This window comes from Ursus americanus, chromosome 2, assembly GCF_024610735.1.
Source record: "Ursus americanus isolate L20-20 chromosome 2, mUrsAme1.1.p, whole genome shotgun sequence".
NCBI classification, from domain to species: domain Eukaryota; kingdom Metazoa; phylum Chordata; class Mammalia; order Carnivora; family Ursidae; genus Ursus; species Ursus americanus.
The window spans coordinates 84092915-84120692 of record NC_142128.1 but is presented as its reverse complement, the minus strand read 5'-3'; the positions used below and the strand labels follow the sequence as shown (position 1 = coordinate 84120692).

General features: G+C 41.4%; 1 protein-coding gene across 2 annotated transcripts in view; it reads right to left on the bottom strand.

The window, feature by feature from the left end:
• Positions 1–20726, bottom strand: part of RGL1 (ral guanine nucleotide dissociation stimulator like 1) — a 159075-nt gene extending 138349 nt beyond the window's left edge. For both annotated transcript variants that reach the window (XM_045811371.2, XM_045811370.2), the window contains exon 1: positions 20580–20726. In XM_045811371.2, the coding sequence (XP_045667327.2) occupies positions 20580–20711 (132 nt within the window). In that variant the 5' untranslated portion in view covers positions 20712–20726. The remainder of the gene's footprint in view (positions 1–20579) is intronic.
• Positions 20727–27778: the final 7052 nt, after the last annotated feature.

Here is a 27778-nt window from a genome sequence, read left to right as displayed (position 1 = left end):
GCTACTGACATAATTTTAACTTTTCTAGAAGCCACATTAAAAATATAAAAAGAAACAGGTGAGATGAGTATTATATTAATTAACTTAATATGCTAATTTTAACACTATGTTTTGTTTAACCCACAGCATTAGAAAGAGGTGTGCAGAGAAGTGAACATATTGGAGAAGTATTTGAGAAGAGGAAGAGAAGAAATTTGTGATGGTAGGATTCACTTAACTCATTTGACACACTAGCATCAAATGAATCTTCCAGAAATACAGCTCTAATTAAGATAGCCACTTGTCTTCACTTTTCCATTCTTCACCTTTCACCAAACAAAGGAAGCCCCAACTCCTTAGCCAGCAGTGGACCCTGCCTCTCCTCCAGCATCTGCAGCCTCCCCTCCACGCAGCTGGGCCTCTTTGCTCCCACCTGCAGACCGCACATCGAAGAGCAGTCATAACCTTATGCAGAAGGAATGAGAAGCCCTTCGCTCAGCACTCTGGAACGGAGCAACGAGCCGCTCCTACTGCTAGGCAGGCCCCCCGTTCCAGGTCTGACTCCTGGCTTGGAAATCTGCCTGGTCCCTCTAGGGTGGGGGCCCTGCTTCTTGCTTTCCATTCCACTCTTTCCTCCTTCCAGAGCTTGGAAGTCTGCCTGTAAACCTGAGTGGAGCAGCTGGAGCCTTCTAACTGCTGACACACTTTCTTATTCCCTCACTCCTGATGGCATTTCTCCGTGCCACCTGTTTCTACATTTCTCAGTACCAGCTCCTCCCGACCTGGCGATTGTCACCTACCCTGACATACCAGCTCTCCCTGCCTAGGTGACTGCGTGTCATCTGTTGCCATATCCCCATGCCTGTCCCTTCCAATGCTGCGTCTGTCAGCCTAGACTCCCTCGAGGCTCCTGCGCCAGCCTTGGGGGTGGACCCAGCCTCTGCCTGTTCGCTGTCTTTTGCAGTGAATCAGGCTATTTCTAACAAGGTCGTGAGCTGTGACCATTGACATTCAAGGCCTTGCAGATTAGGGCTCCACCTACCACGAAACACCTTTCTCACTATGCTTGTGTGCCCTTTCCTCCAGTCAGAACAATCTAATGTCATTGGTTGCTCCCACCTCCCCCTTACAATACCTCCCTGATACATTCCTGCCAACCGCTTAGCCGGGAAAGGGCCCTTTCCCATTCCATCCCCATCTACTGAGGAATTCTTACTAAATAGTAAGCCCCAAAATATGACAATCATAATCTCCTGCCCACCGTGACTGGAAATTACATCTTCGCTCTCTGAACTCCTGCGCTCATTATCTGGACTTCGATTACGGATTTTACTGCATTTCTACTTGTTTTAAATGTCTTATCTCTCTAAGGCTATAAATAAACATCTTGGGAATAAGATCCATGTCTGATCACTTAGCAAAGCAAAACAGCTAGGAGAGAGGGGAAGAGGGAAAGAGAGATTTGGCTTAATTTTGTAAAATGAGTAATGGTCCATCAAGGATTCTAGCTGAACAAGCTTACACTTTCAAGTGTCTGCTTAGCATCCTTAATCAAATCATTCCCAAAACATAGGGGATAAGGACCCCTCTCCCTACGGACTTTAAGGAAATTCACCGAGAGTCCCTTAGCTAGTAATATTATTCTCTACATATGTTCCTTATTTTCTTCCCTTTGCCACTCTTCTTGGACTTACTACTTTCCATCTCCCCTCTCTCCCTCCTTCCCTCTTTCTTTCTCTTTCTCCCCCCTCACCCCAGGTTTCCATGGCTTCCCAAAACAGAGCTGGAATAAATTCAATCACCCAGTTCAGATCCCTTTAGTCCTTCCTTCGGGCACTGACTGGGTCCACAAGTGTGATTAAGGAGGCAGAGCAGTTTCCCCACTGACACAAGGCAACTCAAGGACCCGGGGAACACAGCTACACCCTCCACTGGCTATCTTTTAAAAATTCAATGGTAGTAGAGAAGGCATGGGTAGGAAAACCAGACTGGCAAGTGGGTGTTTCCATCTACGATGAAGGGGGACAACGTGGCCTCAGCACCCTGTAGATAACTCAGCTTCTTGCTCCTTGTATAGCAGTATATCTAGACATGGAGAGCCTACCGCCTTCTTATTTTTCCAAGGTCTATGCCACAGTGTGATGGGGATGAGTTAAGCAGACTGTGCCTCATTATTTGTACTCATTTTCCAGTTTTCCTCCTAGGAGCTCCAGATACTTTAGGAAATATGACAGCAATCTCACCAAATCCTTGTATGGCAATGAGAGCATATTACCAACAAGAATAAGGTAATTATAATCCACCCATCACAATGTCTGCACTACCTGCATTATTCTCTAGGATTGGACATCTGAGTGGCTTTCATGTCTAATTTTCCTGTTCCACTGTAAAAATACAAAGTGTCAAAACCTAGGCCATGGTCAGGAGTCCTGTGATGCTAGACAGACGTCAAAATACCAGGTTTTATGAAGGAGCATTTAACTATGATTAAACATGCTTCAAAGTGCTTTCCAGTGCTTAATCATTCCTCCCTGCTTCCCCATCTGGGTGATGAGTTCCATTTCCCTGATGAAGCTAAAGGCACTGAGTTTCCTTTAGAAGCATCAAAGAAGATTCTCGCTTGCCTCACAGACTTGATGGGGAGTGGAGCTGGTGATAACCTCTCAAAATGCCATGTGCCTGGGTCGACGTGAAATGGCCAAGCCTCATCATCCAGATGCTTTGCTGGAATTGAAGCCCTGGTGTCCTTGGGGCAGGTCCTCAGAGATGTAGTACCATCAATGGGCAATCCTCACAATTAGAACCCCCAACCTTTTCTGGAGCAGCACATTCTTAAGATGTAGGACAAGAATGACTCTTCAGAGCTGGATGGATCCTCCAGCCAGGGGAGGGGGGGGAAGGGAGATGACGTGAGCATCACTGCTTTACGTATCAGATGTCCAGAAGCTAAAACAGAGAGAGTACTCCAAGAACAGAAATGGAAACCAGCTACACAAGTCTGAAAAACATGATTTTTCTTCCTATGCAAAATAGATATTTTTCATCTTGAGAGTATGAGCAGGCATAACCTTTTTAGAGCACAATTAGGCAATACTTATCAATCCTAAAAACATGTATTCCCTTTGAACAAGTAATGTCAATGCTAGGAATTTATCTTGTGGATATCCAAGGAATATTTCAACAAAACATATGTACAAGGATGGTCACCGAAGTATTACTTGCCATGGTTTTAAAAATACATCAAAATGTCCATCGGTACAAGGACTGGTTGGATAAAAATGGCACATCCATATAATGGATTGCTATGGACCGGTTAAAAAAACAGGATGGCTCTGTGTGTGCCAATATGGAAAGATTTCTAAGATACATCACGAGGGAGAAAAAGCCAGCTACAGAACCGTGTGTAGAGTGTGATCCCTTACGTGTTAATATACACACACACATGCGGAGGTGGGCACATAGTTACTTTCAGGCACGTGTGTGAAAGAATCTCAAAAATGGTTAGCAGTGGTTATCTTAGGAAAAGGCTTTGAGATGGGGTGGAGAGATGGCTTCCCAGGATAGGGGACCATTTGGGGGAGAGATCAGGGACCAGTTTGGGTTTCTTATTTGTGCCCCCCATTATTAAAAATACAATAAATATTCTATTATTATTTTACAGGGTTTCTAAATTAGCATCTTCAACAGCAATTGGGGGTGTGGCCAATGAGGGCAGAAAAAAGAGCTTGTCGCAGAGCGATCGGTAACACCCTAGCCCGCTGACCTCGAGAGGAAGCTCTCTAGTCCACACAGAGGAGGAAGCTGGCCCCTGCAGAAAGCGTTCACTGTGCATTAGAGTGCAGGGGAAGTGGAAAGAAGAAGAGTAATAATTGCTTCATCTGGATTTTTAATTGAATTTCATTTTTTCTTCTTGTACTTTAGAAAAGGGACTTTGGGAAGAGGAACTAGCCCTTGCCTGAGAATACGAGGGACCAAATGTTGTCCCGGTGCTCCAGAAAGAGTCAGAAGGAGCACTCTCACCCCCTTCCCCACCCCACTGGCCAATCAGAAGGCTAGAAGGGAGGTGTTAGGAGGGAATACTGACAAAGCTACTTAGCAATAGGCCTTAAAGGATGAGGAATATAAACCAGCCTCGGAGAACAGACCTTCGAGAGCTGCCATGGCTACTGAACAGCATGACGGCTTTGTTTTCGCGGGCCTGGGAAAACCTCTGGTTTCTGCATACAGTCTGCAGGCTGTACTGATCAATCCATTCTGCCGTCCGTCCCAGGTTGGTGCGGGATATGCAACTGTTCATCCCAGTGGTGTGAAGAGATAAGGCAAGACGAAGACTCAAGAGTCTACTGCAAGGAAAGTCTCACAATGTTTGTGACACACAGGGAGATTTTCTATTGGTCAAAACCCACCGCAGTGGCTTTCATTCTGGAGCAAGTTCATCCACATTTATCTGAGTAAAACATCCACTGGCACTGGCCTAGATACAAACCCTACAAAAGAGCCCAACTCTTGCATTTTTTTCTACCTGATGCTGATCCCAGGTCACCAGTCCCCGGGGAAGCACAGAATTTTCCCCTCTTCTCCCTCAACCAGCCAGTCATTCATCATTAGGGCAGAAAGGGGTAGGTCAGTAACATTACAAGCCTTCTTGGATAATTTCCAAATGCTGGGGCATCTTCAGGGAAGTGAACTTTCCCCCAGGGCAGGTTACTTCAGCTAGTTACAGCACAGGGCTAATGAGGCCAAGGTCATGAGCTTGTTTACCCTGAGGGCCAATTAGCTTTGATCTGTTTCATGGCCACATCTGCATCCCTCAACCCAAACAGCTGTTTCAAAAATGGATGCCCTTGATAGCAAGGGGTACTGGTCCAAAGTAAAATAGATGTGTTAGTTCAAATTGATCATGCTCCTGAAAAAATGACACAAAACATATTAAAAATGGCAAAATGACATTACCTAGTATTTGTTCCAAAGAGATTAAGAATAATAACACCAAGCAGACTTCAATGACCTATGCAACTGCTAGACTGGTCATCAGACAGAAAAGAGCTACATATTCAGAGAGATTCCATTTCTTCTTAAAAAGCTATGGTACTATGAATCCATTTTTCCACTAAGATAATTCTTTAAAGAAAATTATTTCTTGGGGCACCTGGGTGGCTCAGTCAGTTAAGTGTCTGACTTCAGCTCAGTCAATATCTCAGGGTTCTGGGATCAAGCCCCGAGGTTGGGCTCCCCACTGAGTGGGGAGCTGCCCCCCGCCAACGCATGCATGTGCTCTCTCTCTCTCTCAAATAAATAAATAAAATCTTAAAAAAAAAACAAAGGAAGAAAGAAAATTATTTCTTTTAATATGTTAAGAATATGCTACTTGTTTACAGGTATTACCCCAGGAAGGAGATTGGAACCAAATTCTATACCCTTTATAACTTACCAAGTATTTTTTGTAAAAACTAAGCCGGATGAATATTTTAGTCACTATTCAATATGAGCATTTTCCATGCTAATTAGATACTGATTCTTTTCTTCTATAAATTGATAGTTCCTCAAATTACCCCAGTCCTCCCCTCACAAATATGTCCTTTCACCCACATACTGTACATAAAATACCTCCTTTTTTTTTTCAGTTGGGTCACAGAGCCCAACACTGATACCTTTCCAGCATTCATAAGAAGAAACAAACTTACAAATGATCTTTCCTCATGCTTTTATCTACCTCCTTGTTTTTGAAGTTTCCAGCAGAATCCACAGTCATATGAAGACCCAGAAATAGCCTTGGGGACTATCTCGAACACTCAAGGTAGATCCGGAATTAGCCTTGGGAGCCATCTGACATACCTTGACATCTGAGCACAACTGCAACTGGAAGCTCTCAGATTTCAAGAGAAAATCTGAAAAGTTTTTTCAGAGTTTGCAACCCCACAAAAGAAACTCCACCTTGAATCCCTGATTCCAGAAAATGGGCAGCTACACGGCTCCCTTACTAGAATGAGTCTCTCCTGTAGGGGAGGAGGGAGTCTTACCTTCTCTGTTCCTCTCCGCCACCTACCAGTGTCCCCTGAAAGACAGACTAAGAAAAGATTCTACAGGAGGCTCTTGGATCCCAGTGCCAGGTGTATAATTCTGCCAAGGGGCTAGAACAGGACCTTCTCTTTCAAAAACTGCTCCACCGATTACTGCTCATTTGCCTTCAAAGGCACTGAAGCCAGGCCTCGGGGAAGGATACAGCTAATCCTCTGGCCGTTGAGCCTGTTTTTAATGATCTAAGAAAGTATGTCACCCTACTCAGATTTATGCTGACCATGTATATCTTTATTCAAAATCTGAGACATGGTTGAACTAGGGATGACACACATCAAATCAGACTGTGGACAGAGAATCTGGGCTATCGAATCCATACCCTCTTCCCATTCTAGAATTTCTATTCTTCCCAATCTCTTTCAAGAATCTCTCCCAGTTCGGGGCACCTGGGTGGCTCAGTCGGTTAGGTGTCTGCCTTTGGCTTGGGTTGTGGTCCCGGGATCCTGGGACTGAGTCTTGCATCGAGTTCCTTGCTCAGCGGGGAGCCTGCTGCTCCCTCTCCCTCTACCGCTCCCCCTGCTTGTGTGTTCTCTATCAAATTAATAAATAAATAAAATCTTTTTTAAAAAAAAAAAGGAATCTCTTCCAATTCTTCATGGGCTATCAAGTTATCCCACAGTTCCTCTGCTTACCCTCCTAAAGGACTGGAACATAGTATATAAAATAAGGTGCCCCCAAATCTCTCCAAACCATGAAGGATTATATACGAACATCATTTTATTTAATAAACTTTACATACTATATGGTTCCTCCCCCTTACTGCTTGTTTCTGAGGTCACTAGGAAAACCCCCCATTCTTTTAATGTCTTCCCTCTCCTGTTTATCTTTGATATCCTCCCTTCCACGTTCCCTAGCTTTCCCATTCTTCTCTAACCTACAGTACAGAGTCCCTTTTCTTTACTATTAAATCCTGAACACAGGCTCTGCCAATAACCCTGAGCTATTGCTGTATCATGCTGATTTGCACCAGCTGTGCCTTATGGTGGTTAACCCCATGCTTATAACAGGGTCTCCTTAGATCTTCCTCTGAGAACAAGATTCCACATATACGTCTTAAAGTCATAACTAGTGGGGTGGAAACTGAGCCAAGAACAAATAGACTCTGCTTTGAACTAATGATCACATTAAATAAGAAAAAAAAATGCAACTGGAGGAAAGAAAAATGCTACCAAGAGTTGTAGCTTCAAGATTTTTTCTTGGACACATATAACAAATTATAAAGATGATCTACTCCTTCAAACATCCCACTTCTAAATTTAATGTTAATTCTCTCAATATTAATGAGGGGAAGAGGCAGGTCAGGGCAGGGAGTGAAGAAAGGGAAGACTGTCATCATGAAGAATTCAAGTGACAATAAAAAGTATACTCCCAAATTAAAATAGAGCAGCCAGGAGCTTTACCGTGTAACTAGAGTTTGCAAAGCTTAGGATGTTTGAGAATCTTATACAATTGTGGAAAACCAAGTGCATGGAGCAACCATTGGGAATTAGAGGATAATGATGTTATTCTCCAAATTTGGGCAAATCGCAATCTCAGATCATCAGTTTTCCTATCAACTCCCTCCCTGAGGAGTCACTGGCAAGGTCACCAGATGGTTTGTGTATACTGAATTGTCTGGCCCATTTATTTTCCATTATGAAACCATGTGTAATGGTTCTGTGTTTGAACATGATCAGATATTGTGAATGACTGTCATTAGAATGTAATCACCCTTCGTCATCTCTGCCCCAGTGCAACTGTGTTCCAGATTCTCCAAACCAAATGCTATGTATCCCAGCTCCATAGGATAATGGACAAATGCTATTGGTTTTGTTAAAGAAAAATCTTGCAGATTGTAAAATTTTTTCTTGGTTTCAAAAACTCCAGTTAACCTCAAGATCGGGGACACAAACATTGATCCATCTGATGGGAGAGGCTAACAGCAGGCTACAAAAAATATGATAGAGTTAACTTTTCACTACAAAGCTCATCTACTTACGAGTTGCGTTCCCAAAGGCTATCTTCAAGTCTGTTTTTGTGTTAAGTCCAAGAGGACATTAAACAAGGCACTGCCAGTAATCTGTTGATGGCAGGCAGAAATGTACCGCACCTCAGGACAGTCTCGATCCATCAGTGAAAGTTCTTAGGTTGAAAATATGTAATAAACAGAACTTCCATACTCATTTTATTCACTGGAAGGAGTTAGAATAAGTTTCTGTCCACTAAAAACAGCGAGCGACATAGTTTCAGGCTCCTCAGAAAACACAGCATTCCATCAAACGTGAAGCATGAATTATCCGTTCCTGGGCACCAACGGTATGAGTACAACAATGGAGACCCCACCAACAGGGGCAGACAACGGTCTTGATATGCTGGTGAGCAAACTCTCCCCAAGAAGCATGAAACTCCTCCAGCCCTTCATGATCTGCCCTCCTTTCAAGACTCCTCTCCCCCTACCTCCTCCACTTTGAAGCCTATCTTCCACCCATATTGAACTACTCTTCATTCCCCCTCCCTCTAGGCACCAGCACCTTGGCACACGCTTTTTCCTCTGCATGCGCCAAGGACTTCCCTCCCTACTCACATCTCTTGGCGTCATTCACCCTGTTCATCCTCCACGTCTTGTCTGATACATCACGTCCTCCTACACACCACTATTACCCTTAGCCTTTCCTCACCTTCCAAAATTCGGGTAAAATGTGACTCCTATGTGCTCCCTTACAGCCCTGTATTTCCTTTAACTGCCCTGACCGCATGTGTGATGCCTTTATGTTTGTTTGTTTTGATCTGTATTCCTCATTGGACTGTAAGCTCCACGATGCAGGGGTTTATCAGTCCTGTTCCTGGTAGTTACTCAACAAATACTGATTGCAAAATGACTCAGTTTCACTAGTCTATATTTACTATGGTAGAAAATGATTTATTATAGATGGTTCATTTCATGATATCTGTCATTTGATTTACTTTTATTTCTTTACTTTTGACATGTTACATTTTTAGAGTTGTAATACAGGCACAGAAACACAAATATATATAATCATGTTCATTATGACTGCTATCTATAATTGACAAATGTTAATAGTTCTGCATATTACTTTCACTCTATTCAAGACTTTTCAAAGGGTCAAAACTCAAGTGGTTTTGTGATCAATCCTGAGTTAACTAGAGAGAGAAAACCGGAAATAGTATTATCAAGCACTTGCTATGGGCCAGTCATTGTCGTAGATGGTTCATACACATTGCATACTCAACCTTCCCCAGAAGAACATTATTATCCACACTTTACAGACCAAGAAACTGAAGCTTAGAGGATTAACTACTGCCTGGGATAATACCACCAGTAAATAACACACCCATGTTCAAACCAAATTCTAGCTCGGTCCAAAATCTATGAGGCTTTCCCCTTTATGGCCTACATCCTCAAACCCTATCATGTCTGGAAGGAACTTGCACTTTTTGAGCAACAAATGTACTTTCACATATGTTAGGTATGCAATCATTTAAAAACATCAATTAAGGGCTTGCTGTGGGTCATGTCGGCTATCTCATAAATGTGCAGAAAATTAAGTTAACCAGGGCACTGCATTCACAAGCATTCTGGTTAATTTAGCTGAAGAATAAGAATTATGTGGTGAGCTAATGCCATGGCTGTTTCTCCACCGCAAAAGAAACATGCAACCATGGAAGCAATGGAAAATAGCATCAAAAAACTGCAGAGACCCCCAGCTGGTTAAGAATGACAAATGGACAAGCCACATTCTGACTAGATTGGCCCCTGAAAGTTTTCTCCTGGTCCTACAATGACTACAGTGTTGCGGTGGTGGTGTGAAAAGATTTAACAAGGTGACTAGATATTTAAAAGCCATATTGAAAAGCAAGCTGTCACTTATGATTTCTGCAGTGTCCTGGGTTTTTGTTTTCACACTTCAAAAAAAAAAAAAAATGAAACCGAGGGATGAATAATTTGGCTCTTTTCTCCATAGATCTCAGCTCTCAGTTCAAATTCTGATGGTTGATTAATGGCCACACCTGTGTGGCTCTATAGTTCAAGCCCCACCTAGTTAAGCCTCTGCATCTTCTTCCTTGTGGTCCCTGCCTCCTTTCAGAAAAGGGTGACACCTTGATCCCTGCACAAAAGGGATTGCGTGTCCTTGTATGTATAGTTTGTATCGAGGGGCTTGCTACATTTCTTCCAAGAAGTCCTGCCCATTTTGGAACCGCTCACTTTCGGTGACAGTATTGTCAGCAGTTTGCATTTCTCTTAGTAAATTATAATACTTCTGGCTTATAATACTTCTCCCATTGGAGATCCTGGCTCTGTTTTGCTTTCACAGATCTACCACCCTCAATTAGTCCTTAAAAATAACTTCTCCTCCCACCTTGATATGGCAGGATTCTTCCATCACAATGTTTCAAGTCTCTGCCGTTTTTAGCTCCCTTGATCGACATTTTTACTTTGAAACAATTCAGATTTGTTTTCGCCCTGCATTCATCCTACTTAAAATGAAAGTTTTGAGGCAACAATGAGTTCGTTTGTAAGCATGATTTGACCATAAGGGTAAACAAGAGTGGGTGGAGAGGTTATTCTGTTTACTGGGGACTCTTTTCATCAGGCAATTTGCTTTTATTGTCACTGTATTTTTATTATACACATATGTTGTTAATTTCTCAGAAATCCAATAAAATTGTAATGGTTCCTCTTAGGGGCAAATATAAGCCACAGAAGAAAACATACAGTTCTGGGCTTTGGGTCTGCCCTTTTATGACATCAGAGAAAACACCACTAACCCGCCCCCCCACAAAATTCTGTCACTTGGGTGTTCTCAGGTGCTCTTATCAACATATGAAAATGGTTGTTTATCTGCCTGTTCCTTTGTTCATTCATTCATTCATTCATTCATTCATCAAACACTTCAACAGTGTAGTGATGTAACTTTGAATATGACAGACCATAGTTCCTCGTGTTAGGAGCTCATAGTACACTAGAAAAGATAATAACATAAACATTTACTGTATAATGTGATAAATATACATAAAGAAGAAACAAAGTGCTTTTCAAAAAAAAAAAAGAGTACGGGGAAAATGACAAGGGCACATAACATAGTGTATGGAGATCAAGGAAAATTCCCAGAGTCTGAGTGATGAGTAAATATTAGCTAAGGAAAGGGAGGGAAGGGCATTCTAAACAGAGAGAACAGCACGATGTGCAAAAACGTTGGGGCTACTGACTTCGGAGTGCAATTTTTTAAAGAATGCTAACCCTTGGGCACCTGGGTGGGTCAGTCAGTTGAGCCCCCAACTCATGATTTTGGCTCAGGTCATGATCTCATGGGTCATGAGACTGAGCCCCGTGTAGGGCCCTGTGCTCATCTAGGAGTCTGCTTAGGATTCTCTCCCTCTGCCCCTCCCCCACTCTTGCACTCAGGCTCTTGCTCTCTCTCTCTAAAATAGATGGATAAATCTTTCTTAAAAGAGGGGGAAAAAAGAATGCCAACCCTTTCCAAACAGCAACGCTCCCCCCCCCAATCTTTACCTCACTGAAATTTTCTTCATCTATAAAGTTTCCTGAGATTCCTAGATCAGGGTTTCCCCTTACGTAAATCAGGTGAGTTTCTCAGATGCCAGCTCACAGAGGAAGAGTTCGCAGTGAAGATTTTCAACCATTTCCTCTCTTGGGCCCCTGAGAAAGGATGGGCCTTTAAAACAGCTACTCACTGCTGTGGGAAGACATGAACCACTCCCAAATACCCTGCATTTGGAATCCAAGAACAAATTTAAATAATGTCATTTCTTCCTCGTATGTGCCCCCTTGAAGGGGAGACAAGCTTAAAGGACTGAAGATACTTCCTTTCCCTTTCATGGAAATGATTTCCATTTGTAAGCTCCTCTCCCCCACCCCCTGCCTCTTTACTGCCTCATGCCAAGCTTTTCCTGACATAATGGGGTTTTCAAGGGAACAAAAAGAGAGCTGACGTTTATAGCGAACACACTGTGGAAAACAATGGGCTGAAACAGAACTGCTTCACAAACTTTTTCTTGGAGACTTAAGATCCCCCATGAATGTGAGCCCCATGAATGAATGACTTCCAGGCCCTCAAGAAACTTGTCTTTCTTTTTATTCCTTCTTTCCTTCCTTCTTTCCTTCCTTCCTTCCTTCCTTCCTTCCTTCCTTCCTTCCTTCCTTCCTTCCTTCCTTTTTTCCTAAGTTTACCTGGAGTCTCCTTTACTCTCTGTATCAAAATATAAAGAAATGTTCACATCTGGGTATGGTAAAGGCAAGGTTTATTCTGGAACTAGGAACCGAACAGAGCAGGCTAAATTGATTACAACTGTCTAAGAGATTTTTACAGGAGAAAGCTCCCTTCATATCAATCCTATCTTATTTCATCCTCTAGAAGGGTTTGCCGTCCCGTTGAAATCATCACCTGAGCCACCTGAATCAGCAGAACACAAGGTTTAGAACCCAGCCGTCCACTCTGATCCATGAACCGTGCCCCTGAGGAGCAAGCAAGCACACTGCTGTCACCCTACCTCACACACAGCCTAAGGGGGGAGTAGAGTTCAGTGGTTCTGAAACACCCACATCTGGCCACTACACCAAAATTATTTGTGTATCTCGACACAGTGTTGTTTAGTTGGGGTTGACTCTCTTCCTGCATGAGAGATCGCTCTGTAGGAACTTTACGGAGGGAAGTCTCATTACAGTCAGGCAATTGTGTCCATCAGTTCAAATTCTATAGTCATTGAAAAACATAGAAAAGATCCTGGAGCATGGGGCCTTCCAGAATGTAGGGGGAATCCTAAATTCAGATAGCAGGGATTCAAAGCAGCTTCTGTACAATGGATAGGCCAATACGGTGTAACATTCTGTACTCTTCCCCCATCACAGACTCGTTCAACAATAATAAGTCTATATCATCTATTGCTTATTATGTAGAAGCCACTGTTCTGAGCACTGTACACACTATAACTCAATTAATTCTCACAACAACCCCATTAGTATATCATTTTTATAGATGAGGAAACTGAAGTAGAGAGAGATTAAGAAATTTGACAAGTTCACACAGCAAGTCTGGTTTCAGAGTCCATGCTCTTAGTCGCTCTGTATATTTTTGTCAAGTATCTACCACGTGCCAAACACTGAATATTATTGGACATACACAGATGAACAGGACAGAGGCCTTGAGGAGCTTACATTCTAGTTTGGGAGACAACAATATGTAAACATACAAGTCCCACTCATGTGATGAGTCTTGTAAGATAGATAAGCAGAGGTATCATGAGACCACAGTACGGTCACTAACCCTGACCAGCGGGGTCAAGGATGTCTTCTTTGAAGAGGTGGTACACAAGCACCTTTCACACCAACACTGAAATGTAACCACGATGAAAGATCTGACATCCAGAATAGCCCCCTGTGGTTAAAAATGTCAGGCCGTAACTCAGATGGTCTTACACTGGGCAACTTGGGACTCTGGTGACAAGAGCCAATGGATAAAAATAAGAAGATATAAATTTGGTAGACTGGAGCTAGAGAGACTCCCTGATGACAAGTGTATGCCCCTGGTAAGAGCAGACTGTTGGGTGAGCAGTGTCTCAAGGACATAGGAAAACAATGATGCGATTCTGGCAGGTTTTAATGTCCAAGGAAGTGACAAGAGTTCAGGAAATGGGTGGAAATATCCAGGTTCCAAACAATCAGACTCTTCACAACGGGACCCCAATCAACAGCTTGGGGGATGTGGAGCAGAGCTCAGCTCTGCAGAAAAGAGAGCTACAAAGAATTCAGCAGAATTTTAGGAATCCATTTAAATAGGATGGAGTTAAGGGCAGGGTGCAGTTTCCATGAGACACTGGGATACTATATAAGAGAGCTGAGATGGAAGCCCAGGCACACACACCGGGACAACGCTTTGAGGAGTGGAAGAAAGCTGTAACTCAGTGGGCACGTTGGTGTTTACTCACGCCAGACACTGCAGAGCCAAGCTCTATGAAAGCAAAACAGGTACCATTTATCGAGCTGAGGGTCCTGCCCCGGCCAGGATTAGTTAAAGTCTGGGCAAGGAAACCAAATGTAGAATCAAATTGATTTAAATAATTTTGGTAAACAACTTTGTGGGGAAACAAGAGTGTAAAAATGAAGAGAGACAAACCTGAGTTTGAACATTACTCTGCCACTTACCAGCTATGTCTCTCTGAGTATGTGCCTTCACCTCTAATCCGCAAAATCCTGATGAAAACTACACCTCTGGCTGTGACAAATACATTGATGAATATGAAAGTGCCAACTAAATACAGCTCTTGACCCAGAGAAGGTGCTCAATAAATGATATTTTCCCTCACTTACAGACCCCAATTGAATATTATTCAGTCTCAAAATTCCATTTCTCACTACTGATGATACATCTACTTTATTCATTTCATGATGAGTGTGATTTAATCTCCGAAGCATGCATGATGAACACATTACTATTTCTTCCTCCAATAATGTGATGTTACAGTGTGGGGCCCCATTCCTGAGCTGGATAGAGAGGGAGAGGTCATATGCCCAGTCTCCATACAGGCATTCACGAGTTTAATTTCACACAGAGAACATCTCTGTTCCATAGCCACAAGACAACATGGCTTATCTTGGCAGCCTTCTCACAAATGTAAAACACTGGACGCAGCTAAGTCCAGTGGCACGGCAGATGACTCGATGCAAATTCAATCAGCAATGACAAAAAAAAAAAAAAATGTCACCACCACTAAGTGTCATTTTATGGTGAATCAAATGAATCACCTTTATACCCACTGCTGGCAATATTTTGGTGGATGTAACAATTTAAAGCAACCACATATTAGTGTAAAATAATGACTACACGATTACATAAATACTATGAAAATGTTTGTCAACCAATCATCAGGTTTTTATTTCAACCTGTGTCCAGTAGTATGCCTGTGCTTTGGGATTATAGTGCAGTAGAATTAAAACGAAGGTACATGATCTCAAGGACAGAGGGTCTAGTTGAAGAGAGAGAATCCCCATCCTGAAAAAAGAACAGCCCCAAATAATTCCCCACTGAGCCCTGACTAGCACAATGTAGATGGAAAAGAAAGAGACCAAAATGGGTGAGAAGGTTTTGAAGTGTTCGAGGCCGTCCTTCACATGTCTGACAGAGTCACATTTCTAAAAAACAAATCTAACCATGTCACTAGCCCTGCCTAAAACCCTTCATTGACTCCCCAAGGCCCACAGGATAATTTCTGAAATTCTGGGTGGAGCACATAAGACTTTTCATTATTTGGTCCCTCTCAGCTTCATCTCTTGTCATTCCTTTTCCGCTACAAATTCTCCAAACTGTAGGACATTCTCTCTAATACTACCCTTTATATGGTTTTCCCTCTTCCAGGAATATTTTCTCACATTCTTCTTCTGAAATCCCATTTGCTGGGCTAATGTATGATTTTCCTTTAAGAATGAACTCAAGTGTTAGACTATTATGTGACTGTAAGAAATCTACTTTTACTGTGTTAAGCCACTTAAATTTTTTACTATATTTGAGACAGCAGTAGTGATACTTTAACTAATATAGGTTTTATTACTTTAAATGACACAGGGACTAACAGACAAAACTGGGGGCTGGCTCAAGAGAGGGAATCTACAGGGAATCCCCACTGCATAAAACTAGGACCCCAAAATTTATTCCCTCTGCATTAAGATGAACCAAGAATGACATGCCCCCCCTAACCACAGTACCAGGAAATTTGCTTATCTTAAAATATGGTGCTGAATAGGAGCAGAGGTGGATTGGAAAGGGAGGAGTCAACTTCCCTCGGAACTAATTACCACCAATGCACCCATCCACAGAGGCTTTCAGCCTGTATTCACATTGAGTAGTCTGAGGCTACGAATTTACTTTAAAGTGACTTCCAGTTGGTAGTGCTTCCAGAAATAAATGCAAATTCTTCACAGAGAAAACTCCCTCATTCGAAGAAAAATGAACCCACAGTCAAAAAGCATAATACCACAAAGGAACAAAACATCATGTGCAAAAGGCAACAGAAAGAACAGACGGCAAAATAAGATCCATAGTTAAGAGAATTGCCAACTCAGAATATAAGACTATTATATTTAATATTGTTGAGAAACACTCCTCCATGAGTCTCTCTTGTTTCTGTATGTCTTGCTTTCTATGCCAAAAGATCAAGGCCTGGCCGATCTTTACCCAGATCATTTTTCAGGCCTGTGTTTGCAGCCTATTGTTAACCTTGACCTAAAGGAAAAGGTAATATCTCCCACTAGGAGAGAGTGCAGGCTTACTATTATAAACTGGGACGTTTCCCAAAGTCAGTGATCCTTTTCGGCAGGTTTCTAGGCGCTGGAGGAACTGCGATAGAGGGACCCAGTAAAAACATGCTGACACTCTGGCTACTGTTTCTTCTGTCTCTGAGACAGAGAAGTCTCATGTCTTCTTTCAGTATCTATAACCTTGGCAAGTTAACTTGCAAATAGCATAACATCTCATAGCCTACACAGTTCTTGACAAACAGCCTCAAAAATACAAGTAGGAATACAAAGCAAGACATCAAAAAGTGACTAGAAAATTTTAGAAAGAACAAAACAGAACTTCTAGAAGTAAAAAATAGAATAATTGAAATTTAAAACCCTATGGTTGAGTTAAAGAGCAGATTAGATAGAACTGAAGAAAGAATTAGTGAATTGTAAAATAGATCTAAAACTAATCAGAATACAACACAGAGAGGAAAAAAACATAGCAACTCCAAAATAGAAGTTAAGGGACAGAAGCAAAGAGTGTGAAAAACAAACATAAATCTTGTTGGAGTTACAGAAGTAAAATAAAGGAAAAGTAATTCTTTGAAGAGAAAATTACAGAGATGTTTCCAGACTGATGGAAGATAGCATTCATACATTTGGGAAGCTCTATAAATTCCAAGAGGTTAAATAAAAAGAAACCCACACCTCAACACAGAGGAATGAAACTACAAAACAGCAAAAATGTACTGAAGATCTAGCTAGTTAGAGAAGACATTACATCGAAAGGAATAAAAATTAGACTTTTAGCTAGTTTACAACAGAAACAATGGAAGGCAGAGGACAATGGTATATTTCTGATGTACTGAAAGAAAGTCACCTAGAATTCTATACCCACCTAAACTATCATTCTAAGAGTAGGCTCAAAATAAAGGCATCCTCAAACAAAAACAAAAAATAAAAGAAAGACTCTTGCTATCGTTAGACCTTCAGAAAAGTAAATTATAAAGAGAAAGAGAGAAAGAAAAATTATTGAAGATGGAGTGATACTTATCAAGAATTGATGAGTAAAGAATGAGATTCTACTTTATACCAACGAGACTGAAAAAATTAAGAAATCTGACAATTACAAAAGTTGGCAAGGACGTAGAATAAGATAAATGTTATGCACTGCTCGTGGGAGTGTGAATGGGTACTGTTTTGGAAGGCAATACGGCAATAACTTGCAAAACATAACTTGCACATACCCAACTACAAAATTCACCGAATAGGTATTAACCTAGATTCTTCCACATGGAGCACTCTTATACCAGGGCACAGACATGTATAAGACGTTCTTAGCAGATTGCTCATAATGGCAAAAACTAAATAATTAAAATGTCCATGAACATATGAATAAATAAATCATGGTATAATTACATAATGGCACATTATTCAACAGAAAAAATTAATGAATCACTACTAAAAATCTTAGAAACAGTGAAAGAAATGAGTCACCAAAGAAATCAGATCTGTATCATATATATAAAACCAAATAACTAGTTTATTTAACTAAACAATATTGTTTGGGGATACATACATATTCAATAAAAACTTTTAAAAAGATAAAGAATGATCAAACACAGATTTCAAGAAAATGGTTAACTTTGCAGGAAAAGGAGTCAAGGGGATGGATGTGGAAGAGTCCACATACATATTCAACAAACTGGTAAAGTGGTAGTTCTTAAGTTCATTGTGAACTCGTAAGTGTCTGTTTTAATATTATACTCTATAACCTACATGTATATGATCTTGTAGATATCAAATATTACAGTGTAAAGAAATTAACATTTAACAAAAAAAGAAAGGGGGGAAAACTTCCTTAATCTTAGTTATGAAAATTTTACAGCAAAGGGGCATAGGATAAAATATTGGTGAAGCAGTGAGGGTGAACTATTGAAGCATGCCCATTGAAGTCAATAATTAGACAAGATAGTCACTGAATATCATAAAGATTGTTGATACTCCCCAAATTCATCAACAAACGTATTTCAATGCTGATCAAATTTCCAGCAGACTTTCCTTTTTCTTCGTATTCACAGAACTTAACAAGTTTATCCTAAATTCATATCTAAAATATAAGTTCCAAAAACAGCCAAAACAATTTCAAAGAGCAGTATTTCAGTAGAAGCACATGCCCAATTACACATCCGTGTTTCCTTTAAAGCTAAAACATTTGAGGGAGCATCACATCAACAGGAAGAGTATGTAAAGAAACACGATACATGAGAACATTACCAATTAAAGAAGAAATTATGGACATTTAAAAATGGCTCTGAGAAACAAACTGAGGGCCTCAGAGGAGAGGTGGGTGGGGGAATGGGATAGACTGGTGATGGGTAGTAAGGAGGGCACATATTGCATGGTGCACTGGGTGTTATACGCAAATAATGAATCATCGAACTTTACATCAAAAACCAGGGATGTACTGTATGGTGACTAACATAATATAATAAAAAAAACATTAAAAAAATAATAAAAAAATAAAATAAAATAAAAAAATAAAAATGGTGCTGGGATCATTGATGATCCATATGGGAAAATTCATGTAAAAACAACGAGATCCCATTTCAAAACAATCAGATCAGCCAATATTTAAAGGGCTGACAAGATCAGTGACTGGCGAAGATACAGAGCAGGGGGAATTCTCATATGCTGCTAGTGGGGATATAAACTCATGTCCTCATCTTGGAAATCAATCTGATAAAAACTAGTAAAATGAAAGGTTTTCATACTTTATAATCCATCAGGCCTGTGCCAGGTGTCTATGCTAAAGAAATGTACTATACTACCTTGTATTGAAAAAAACCTAAAAGTTACTAAGAGAACAGATAAATTTGATTCAATCCATAGAATATAAAGAACAGCAAAATGTGAATAAGCTAGAACTACACGTATCGAGCACAGAAAACAGATAAGGTAGAAACCAAATGTTAAGTTAAAAAAAGAAAAAAGCAAGCTATAGAAGTAGGTATGTGGTATAAAACTTACACAAAATTGAAAAGATGTAAATCATTACTATACATCGGATATGTGGATAACAGGAATGTACCATACATAATGAAATATGCATAAGAATGGCGAATGCCTAATTCAGGAAAGGGATTACCTTGGGGCGGGGGGGGGGGGGTGGCAGGAAGGGGTAAAATAATTAAATTGGGTGGCAGAGCCAGCATGAGGGTGAGGCAAGCAAGGCACTTGAAAATATAAGGGCACACTGACTCTCAAGTTCGTGCAAGTATAGGACACAAACATAAGAGTGAGTGCTTGCTTAAATTGTGTGCCCTCAGCACCTCACTTTTCTGACCCCAGTCTTGGTCCTATTAGGGGGGTTATGTAGAGACTTCAAATGCTCCCTGTGGAGTTTTATTCCTTTAAGAAAAAAAAAACAAAACCTGTTGGGCAAATAACCCTACAGAGAGGGTTAACACTTGCTTGGGCAGTATTCACATGTTTAAGACTGCACCTGTTAAGTTACTTTCTTGAACTGGAATTGTCACAACCAGTGGCTATTAGACATTTGGACTCCAAACACAAGAGCTGTGAGGACTCACTATAATGCTCTCTCATGGAAGATTCTTTTTCTCTTTACAGAATAAGCAGGAAAAAGACATGTGACTGAGCTTGGCCATGACCCCCGCCCCCATGGCTTTGTATCTTGAGCAGACACATGTGAGAATAAAGAGAGGGTGGGGAAAAGATTGGAATTTATACCAGGGGTAGTGCCCTGAGCAGTTCTTACTGACTCGGCTCCTGTCTTCCTTCCAAGCCTAGCTTTCAAAGCTTCTCATCAATTCTGTGAACCTCCCAATATCCTCCTGTAATTTCCCATTTTGCTTAAATTAGTCAGAGTCAGTTTCTGTTGCTTGCAACCAAAGAGCCCTGACACACTGAGCCTCATGCTGTCAAACAATGAATCTATATAATTCCACTTGTTATGACTGATTCTTAGGAATTAACTTTCTCACCATGATTTGATTTCCCACTTAGGATTGGCAGGACTCTACAAGGAGAATGTCTACCTGTATATTTTAGGACCTACCTGTCAGTGCCACCTCTTTTGGCTAAGTCACTGTGGAGTTATTAATGTCCAACGAACACACTCCTAACTTACTGTTCCCCATTCATGGTTGGCCCCTGAATAAAAATTTGCCAAGCTGGCCTGTGGTGCTGACTACACTAAGAACTAGAGTCTCAAGTCAAAGAAAATCCATCATTGTACCAACTGAGTCATTTAGAGTTGTCTTACCTCTTCTGTCTTTAAAACTTCCCATATCCGAGCATGATCTTCCACCAGCCAGTGTCCTGTGCTCTCGACCTTGTTGGAAAGTTTGAATTTAGACGCCACTTGAGTAGGCTCTCCCACAGGTTTATCCTCCATCTTGAAAGAGCCGGGCAGGAGGCATTACGGATCTGTGTGGAAGAAAAAAGCGTGATCCAGGGTAAAACATTAATTACCATAAAAAAAGATATGAAAGCAAATTCTCATGCTTGATTTGTAGATAATGAGACCATCGAGGAAGGTGTCACAACAGACACTAACTCTCATGGCCTCTTTTTATATTTTGAATATTCATTATTGCTATTTTAATGCAGGCGTCTGGAGGCAGGGGTGCATTTTGATAAAGGATGAAATGATAGCAATTTTAGAGCAAAGTAAGAAGCATCATCTACCTATTATCCCTCTTTGTCACTTTGCTCTGGCCCCCTCAGGAGGCGAGATGGAAATGGGTGGATGTAAGAGAAGCCTGAGTGAAGTTTCTTCGTATTTCCATGCTGGGTGTTGCATGTGGAGAAAGTACGGGCGTCAGGAGTCTTCCTCTCCAAACAACTATTGGGTACTTGTTTATACGAGGCTCCATGCTAGGCATACACAAATCATTTGGTAGTTTGGCTCTTAACCTTAAGAAGTGTAATGTCCCGGGGCAGAAAGTGTTGTAAACAAGTAATCACAATATGGTTTATTACCACACTGTGTGCTCAATGCCACAATCATCATTTTTTTCAAACTGCAATGGAAGCACAGAGAAGTATTCCCTTCAATATTTATTGGCTGCATTACTTTCCTGAGCCTTAGTTTCATCAGCAGTTGCTGTAAAGACAATAGTTTAAGACTGACACCAATTCTATGAAGTCTACTTCCTCGACACCTTTCCATCCGCCACTGGCTTGTTTGGAATCACATGGTGCCTGCTCCGTGCCATCTTGTCCTAAGGAATCTCCTTGCCTCCATTCAAGTCCCCCAAATCTATCCTTCTCAGGGTAATTTTTTTAAAAAAGTAAATCTGATAATGATGTCCCATCTACTTAAAACTTTCCCTAGAGAATAAAATCCTAACTCCTCAAAATGGCAACCAAGGCGCTCCCTTCCTCCACCGTATCCTGTTTCCTCCTCAGCCACCGGTTCAGCCTTCCGAAGGTTCATATGCATCTCAAATGTATCCAGTACCTTTAGGCTTTGTTTGTGACATCTGCTCCCACCCCCCAACTCAGAGGGAATAAAGCCCCCCTCCTCCTTTGTTATTCCCTCTATATACTCTGGAAAGATGTCTATTGGGCCACCTATGCCACTTCATTATATTCATTTGCTTTCAACTCTATTTCCACCTTCTGGTCTTTTAAGCATCTTGACACTAGAAATGGCCTCATATGCAGAGTAAATACTAAACAAATGTTTGATGAATTCGTTAATTCAGTAAATCACGAGAATCCGGTGAAAATGGGGCAGCAGATGCAATACATTCAAATAACAGATGCAAAAGTCAAATCACCTCTTCTCTGTCACCTTTTTATTGATTAATTTAGTGGGCTATAAGATCTTCATGAGAAAGACCCAAGTCTAACGTTCATCATGCATCCCCAAGCAGCTAATTGCTCATTAGTTAACAACAGACTAGTTTTCATGGAAATGTCTTCAAGGAATTGAGCACGTCTGCAGAGAAGCAGGTCTTATGCTCACATAACCTACTGCCCAAATAAAAGTGAACAGAAATGAGTATTGATAAGCTGAGTGGGGTTGGTTGGTCAGAGGATTTGAGAAAAGCGTCTTCGGCAGCAGACTTCCTTCCCTGCCTCACGCGCTCCATCTGGAAACCGTGGCGAGCCAGCCATCTGCTTGCAGAGAGCCATGATGAGGAAACTGCTAACCAAAACCATCCCGCGGTCCTTACACACGCGCAGCACTGAATACAACCCTACTAGGAAGCAGGAAACAAAACCTTCATATAATTAATGAACAAAGTTCATGCAAGAGGATATGCTAATAAATGATGCTGACACATACAGGCAAGGAAATAAACAAAGCACGGTCATGTGGAGGTTTCAGTCCAAAAAAAGGAAATTAAAATAAACAGGCACAATGGAAACAGGCCAGATTAGTAGGGAAGGAAATTCCATCATTGTTATTAGAGATAATACTATAAACAACAAATAATAAATCAAAACAAAGTGGAAAAACTACAGAAAATGGAATCTCTGCCGATCAGGGAAACCTAACTGGACAAAACAGACGAACTACAAAATCTCAGGGCGAACAATGGAACATCTGTAAATGTAATGTATCCCGGCGACCCCACGGCTTTCACTCCACTGCTGCCCACAGCTGCTTTCTCATCACTACAGTGTGGGTGAGAATTGGCAAATTTTCAGTTTTGGAGACTGAACTCTACTGTGTACTGACTTCCCACAGATTGTTCCTTGCCCTGTTTGGGAAGAAGATGCAACTGAATGAGTTTTAAACCATTACAAAGTCCTTGGGAACTAAGGATGGAAGCAGAGAGGCAGCCAGCTCCTAGGACGCCCTTCAGGCATTTCGAGATCCTCCACCCCATCTGAGACTTGAGGTCTTTTCACCCATCCTCATCTCCACACACACACACACACACACACACACACACACACACACACACACACCATATATGCAACATATACTGAGTTCCCATTGCATACCAGCCACCGTGCTAGGATTTTTCACATTATCTCTACACCATACAATAACCCTGTAAGGTAGACTTCATTTTACAGCTCTGACAAATTAGATGCAAGGCAGCTAAGTAAGTTTAATACACTGCTGGGAAGTTGTAGTGGTCCCAAGCTCATGCTTTCTCTCCTAGGTCAGTTCAGCAGAACTTCGACCCCCACCCCCAAACCCATCACTGGTAGAATGAGACCCCCCTCTCCTGCTCTTTCCCCCATGAATTAGAGTTAAGTGTCAGTGTCTTAGTTAACTGGCCCAGTAGTACCCACTTGAGAGGCGGTCACGTCTGATGAGTACACAGGAAAAGTGGGATGTATACAGAGAGGAAAACATTCCTGGGAAAATAGATCATTCCTTTTCCTTTTTACTCTCATCTCAACTTCTTTTTTTCTTTCTTTCCTTCCTTCTTTTTTTTTTTTTTCCTTAAGTAATCTCTATGCCCAATGTGGGGCTTAAACTCACAACCCCGAGATCAAGACCCATGCTCCACCGACTGAGCCGGCCAGATGCCCCACCCCCATCTCAACTTCTGACCAGGGCAGCCTTTATAGGTGGGACCTGCACAGTCACATGGCACCCCATGCTCAGAAGGGCCCCAGGTTTGGCTGAATGCTCTATCACTGTCTTAAACTTCTTAATTTTTGCACAAAAGCCCTACATTTTCATTTTGCACTGGGCCCCCAAATTATATAGCCAATCCTGCTGCTGACCCACCTTTTTCCTCTTCAGATCTAAAGTTCTACTACATACCTTCTTTAAACAAATCACACATTTATTTATAGGTTTCCTATTTCCCTAAAATGAGCTAGAAGTCTATATAGTGGGGCCATTTTTCATTAGAATTAAAACAAGACACATATGGAGACCTTTTTCCACCTCTGATAGACTGCATATCTTAGAGCTGAACTCCTGCCTTCTTTCTTAAAGCACGTGGTCAAGGCTTACAAGCCAACTTCCATGCATATCCACTAATATAAGTCCATTCAATGAATAAGATGAGATCACTATAAACCTAAAGGCAGAATCTTCAATTCCACTTAATAAACAGTCTAAAATACCATAAGCCTATGAGCTTTTTTGGGAATCAGTTTTGAAGAACTGTCATCCTAAAATACCTAATACCCAAAACAAAACAAAACAAAATTTAGAGTCCTGGATGGGGAGATCATCCTTAAGTTAGAGGTGAGGTAGAGAAAAGAATCGGTAATGTAGAGAAAGGCAAATACCTGATCAGAGAACACAGAAGCAAAATTTAGTTCAAAATTGGAAAAAGAACACTGCTGGAGAAATGCCTTTTCTAATTGTAAGAGTCATGACTGTATACTGTCTCTACTTCATGAAACAGAAAAGTAAAATAAGAATAGGGAAGACAAGTCTGGGGGAATGGAAAACAGATGCTTTCCCCTGACACTGAGAAACAATCTACAGATGAGAAAAGCCATGTAAGGGTTCTTAAGATCACTTTGCTTCAAATCCTAGAGCCCTAACATTCCCACCAAAGTTTAAAGGTTTATGGTTTTTTTCAGTTTGGTTAAATCCAAAGACCGTCTTCTTTTTCTTTTCTTTTCTCTCTCTCTCTCTCTTTTTTTTTTTTTTTTGAAGAGGGAGAGAGAGTGCACGCACACATGAGTGGGATGGTGGGGGAGGGGCAGAGGGAGAGGGAGAGAGAGAATCTTAAGCAGGCTCCATGCCCAGCATGGAGCCTGATGCGGCATGAGCTGAAATCAAGAGTCTGAGGCTTAACCCACTCAGCCACCCAGGCGGCCCAGGGACTAATCTTAAAAACGTATTAAGTGATAATCTAAGATCATAAACATTTGCCATTACTAGTGTCTGTTCTTGTGATTTAACAAAAATTATAATTCTCACAGATACAACCTTTTTGAAGCATGGCTTTAAAAATAAATGGTAGGGCACAATTTCACTGAAATCTGAATTTATTTTATTAATCTCCATGTTGGCCTCAGTTTGATAAGTCAATCTTGACTTTACTGAATTTGACTTTCCCTTCTATCTTAGTAAATAATATATGAGACATTCCTCTGTATCATTATCTTTTTTTCCCTCGCTCTCCCCTTTCCATGTTTTCAGAAGGAAATAGTCAGAAGCTATTTAATATCCAGAACCTTACTGGGATGGTTTGGTGCTTCTAGCCTTTGTCTAGTAGAGCCATGCTTCTCTTCTGCCCCTGCAGACTCCATCATATGCACTGATAATACAGCATTTCTATTTGATTGCCTTACACATACACTCTCGCTCCTGCCTAAAAAATATCTTTTGATTTTTTACCTCAACTCAGATTTCTTCTAATCTTAAAAATGTCTGGTATTTGCCCTGTTCCAGTCTTTTCCCATGATTACTAGTGTTTCTGCCATTTCTTTCCTCCTACCTTCTCTCATCCTCATTCTGCTTCCTAATGACCTTAGGTTCTGTGCAGATAACACAGGCTTCCTTACCTCTGTTTATCTTCAACTCTTTCACCAGAACGTCTATGTATCAAGAACAGTCTTTGCATTTTAGTTTTATTTACAGGATTGATGGTATAGTACAGAGAGCACTGGAATTCCAGTCAGAAGACCTGGGTTCAAATCCTAAGACTGCAGTTAAGTTCTCTATGGAACGCTTGGGCAAACCATTTCACTGTTCTCAGCCTCTGGTTCCTCATCTTTAACATGAGTAAATAGACCATAACACCGCTGAGACCCCCTACAGATATAAACTAAAGTACTCACCTCCCCCCAAATGTAGAAAGCATAACTAATGCACACTGAAGTATTTTTCCGGTAAAACCGAGGAATTTGTATCACCAAACGCAACGGTGAAAAGCTGTGACTTCTCTGGGTCACTCACATGTTGTACTTATTCCCACATGACGCATGTATTCACCACTCAAAAGTCACACAAACAGTGGGATACTATCCTAGCCCTTGGCATTCATGGGTTGAACACCTAAGCTGTGACTCTTCAGGAAAAACTCTAAATTCTCTAATGTGCAGTCAACTGTGAATCTGCTGAGGCTTTGTAAGGCTGGTGTTTGGGCGAGCTCAATGATTCTTGGCATGCAAATCCTGGTTCGGGGGTAGACATCTCTAATCATGATTGCTCCTGTGGTATTTGTAAACTGGGGCAACCAAGAAGGTCTTAAGATACAGCCTTGCCGGTTGTGGGGTGCACCATAGTGGTCTCTTCCTTCTGACAACAGAGACAGAAGCAGCTGTCCGGAATCTAGGATTTCTGACCAGAAATGGAGACTGGAGCCCGGATGGACACCAGACAGGAAGAACTGCAGGGAGTCACGGCATAGATTTCCAGTGCTGAGCAGCTTTCCTCCTGGGAAAGTAGGGACGTCAGATCGCTTTAGAGAAATACTGAAAAGTCGGTCGTGTCTAAAGTGACAGTTGATATCAATGTATTAGGAGGGAAACAGAGTGTCATTAGCTCCTCCTCTCTGGAAACCCAACAGCAGTCTCTACAAGGCAACTCAATTATATTCTGCATATTGGTTTCTTTCACTCTTCTCGATTTACTCCGGCCTCCCCTGCTGGACTACCGGCTCTTTGAGAGACTAAACCTAAATGCATCCTATTTTTAAAAAATGTACCCTTTTTCTAAAAAGCTCTATCACCCTTTAAAAAAATCATTTTATTTTCCTTCCACTAAAAAAAAAAAAAAAAAGACACTTCACTGGAATAACAGTTTAAGCATTTACTATTATGATGTATTTTGGAACAAATGTCAATCATTGGGCAACGATTTTCAAAGGAATTTTAATTATGTACTGTCTTACTGACCACTGAACAAGGTTGCACAATAGAGGTTATGGAACCAGAAGCGACTTTCTCTGACAGCAACCGTCTCCTGTTTAATGCAGAACATTGAAGAAGAGCAAGACATTCCTGCTTCACTCGAGTTGATCGTTTTTAAAGGCAGGTCCATCTGCACTTCAGACTTCATGTGCTACCAAACCCCCTCCCCCCCACTGATAGTACTTGGCAGAAGTTTTTAATAATAACTCAAAAAAAGAAAAAGAAAACCCCAGACTGAGTTTGTACTACCCTTGTGAACCTCCCTGGAGAAATGCCGCTGTTTGCTCAGCACAGAAAGCCAACACAAGGAAAACAGCTGGGCTCCCTTCCTGGTCCCCCATTCAGTGCGGGCAGTCTGGAAACAGACCTGCAGAGGCAGGCGTGGGGGAGGGAGAGGGAGGACACCCCAACAGAAGAGACCCCGAGATCAGGAAGAACCCCTCAGCATTGTAAGAGAGACAGAAGGAATGTTAAGGGATTGAATTTTTTCTGGCCTACATTTTTATTACAATAAATGGCTCAGTGATTCTGATGCTTGAAAAGCATAGAATGAGATGAAACTGTAAATCACATGACCGTCCCAGGCTCAAATGTTTCACAATTCTGTGGACTCCAGCTTGAACTGGCTGGATGAGGGCGAAACACAAAAACCATCAGGGGAGCATC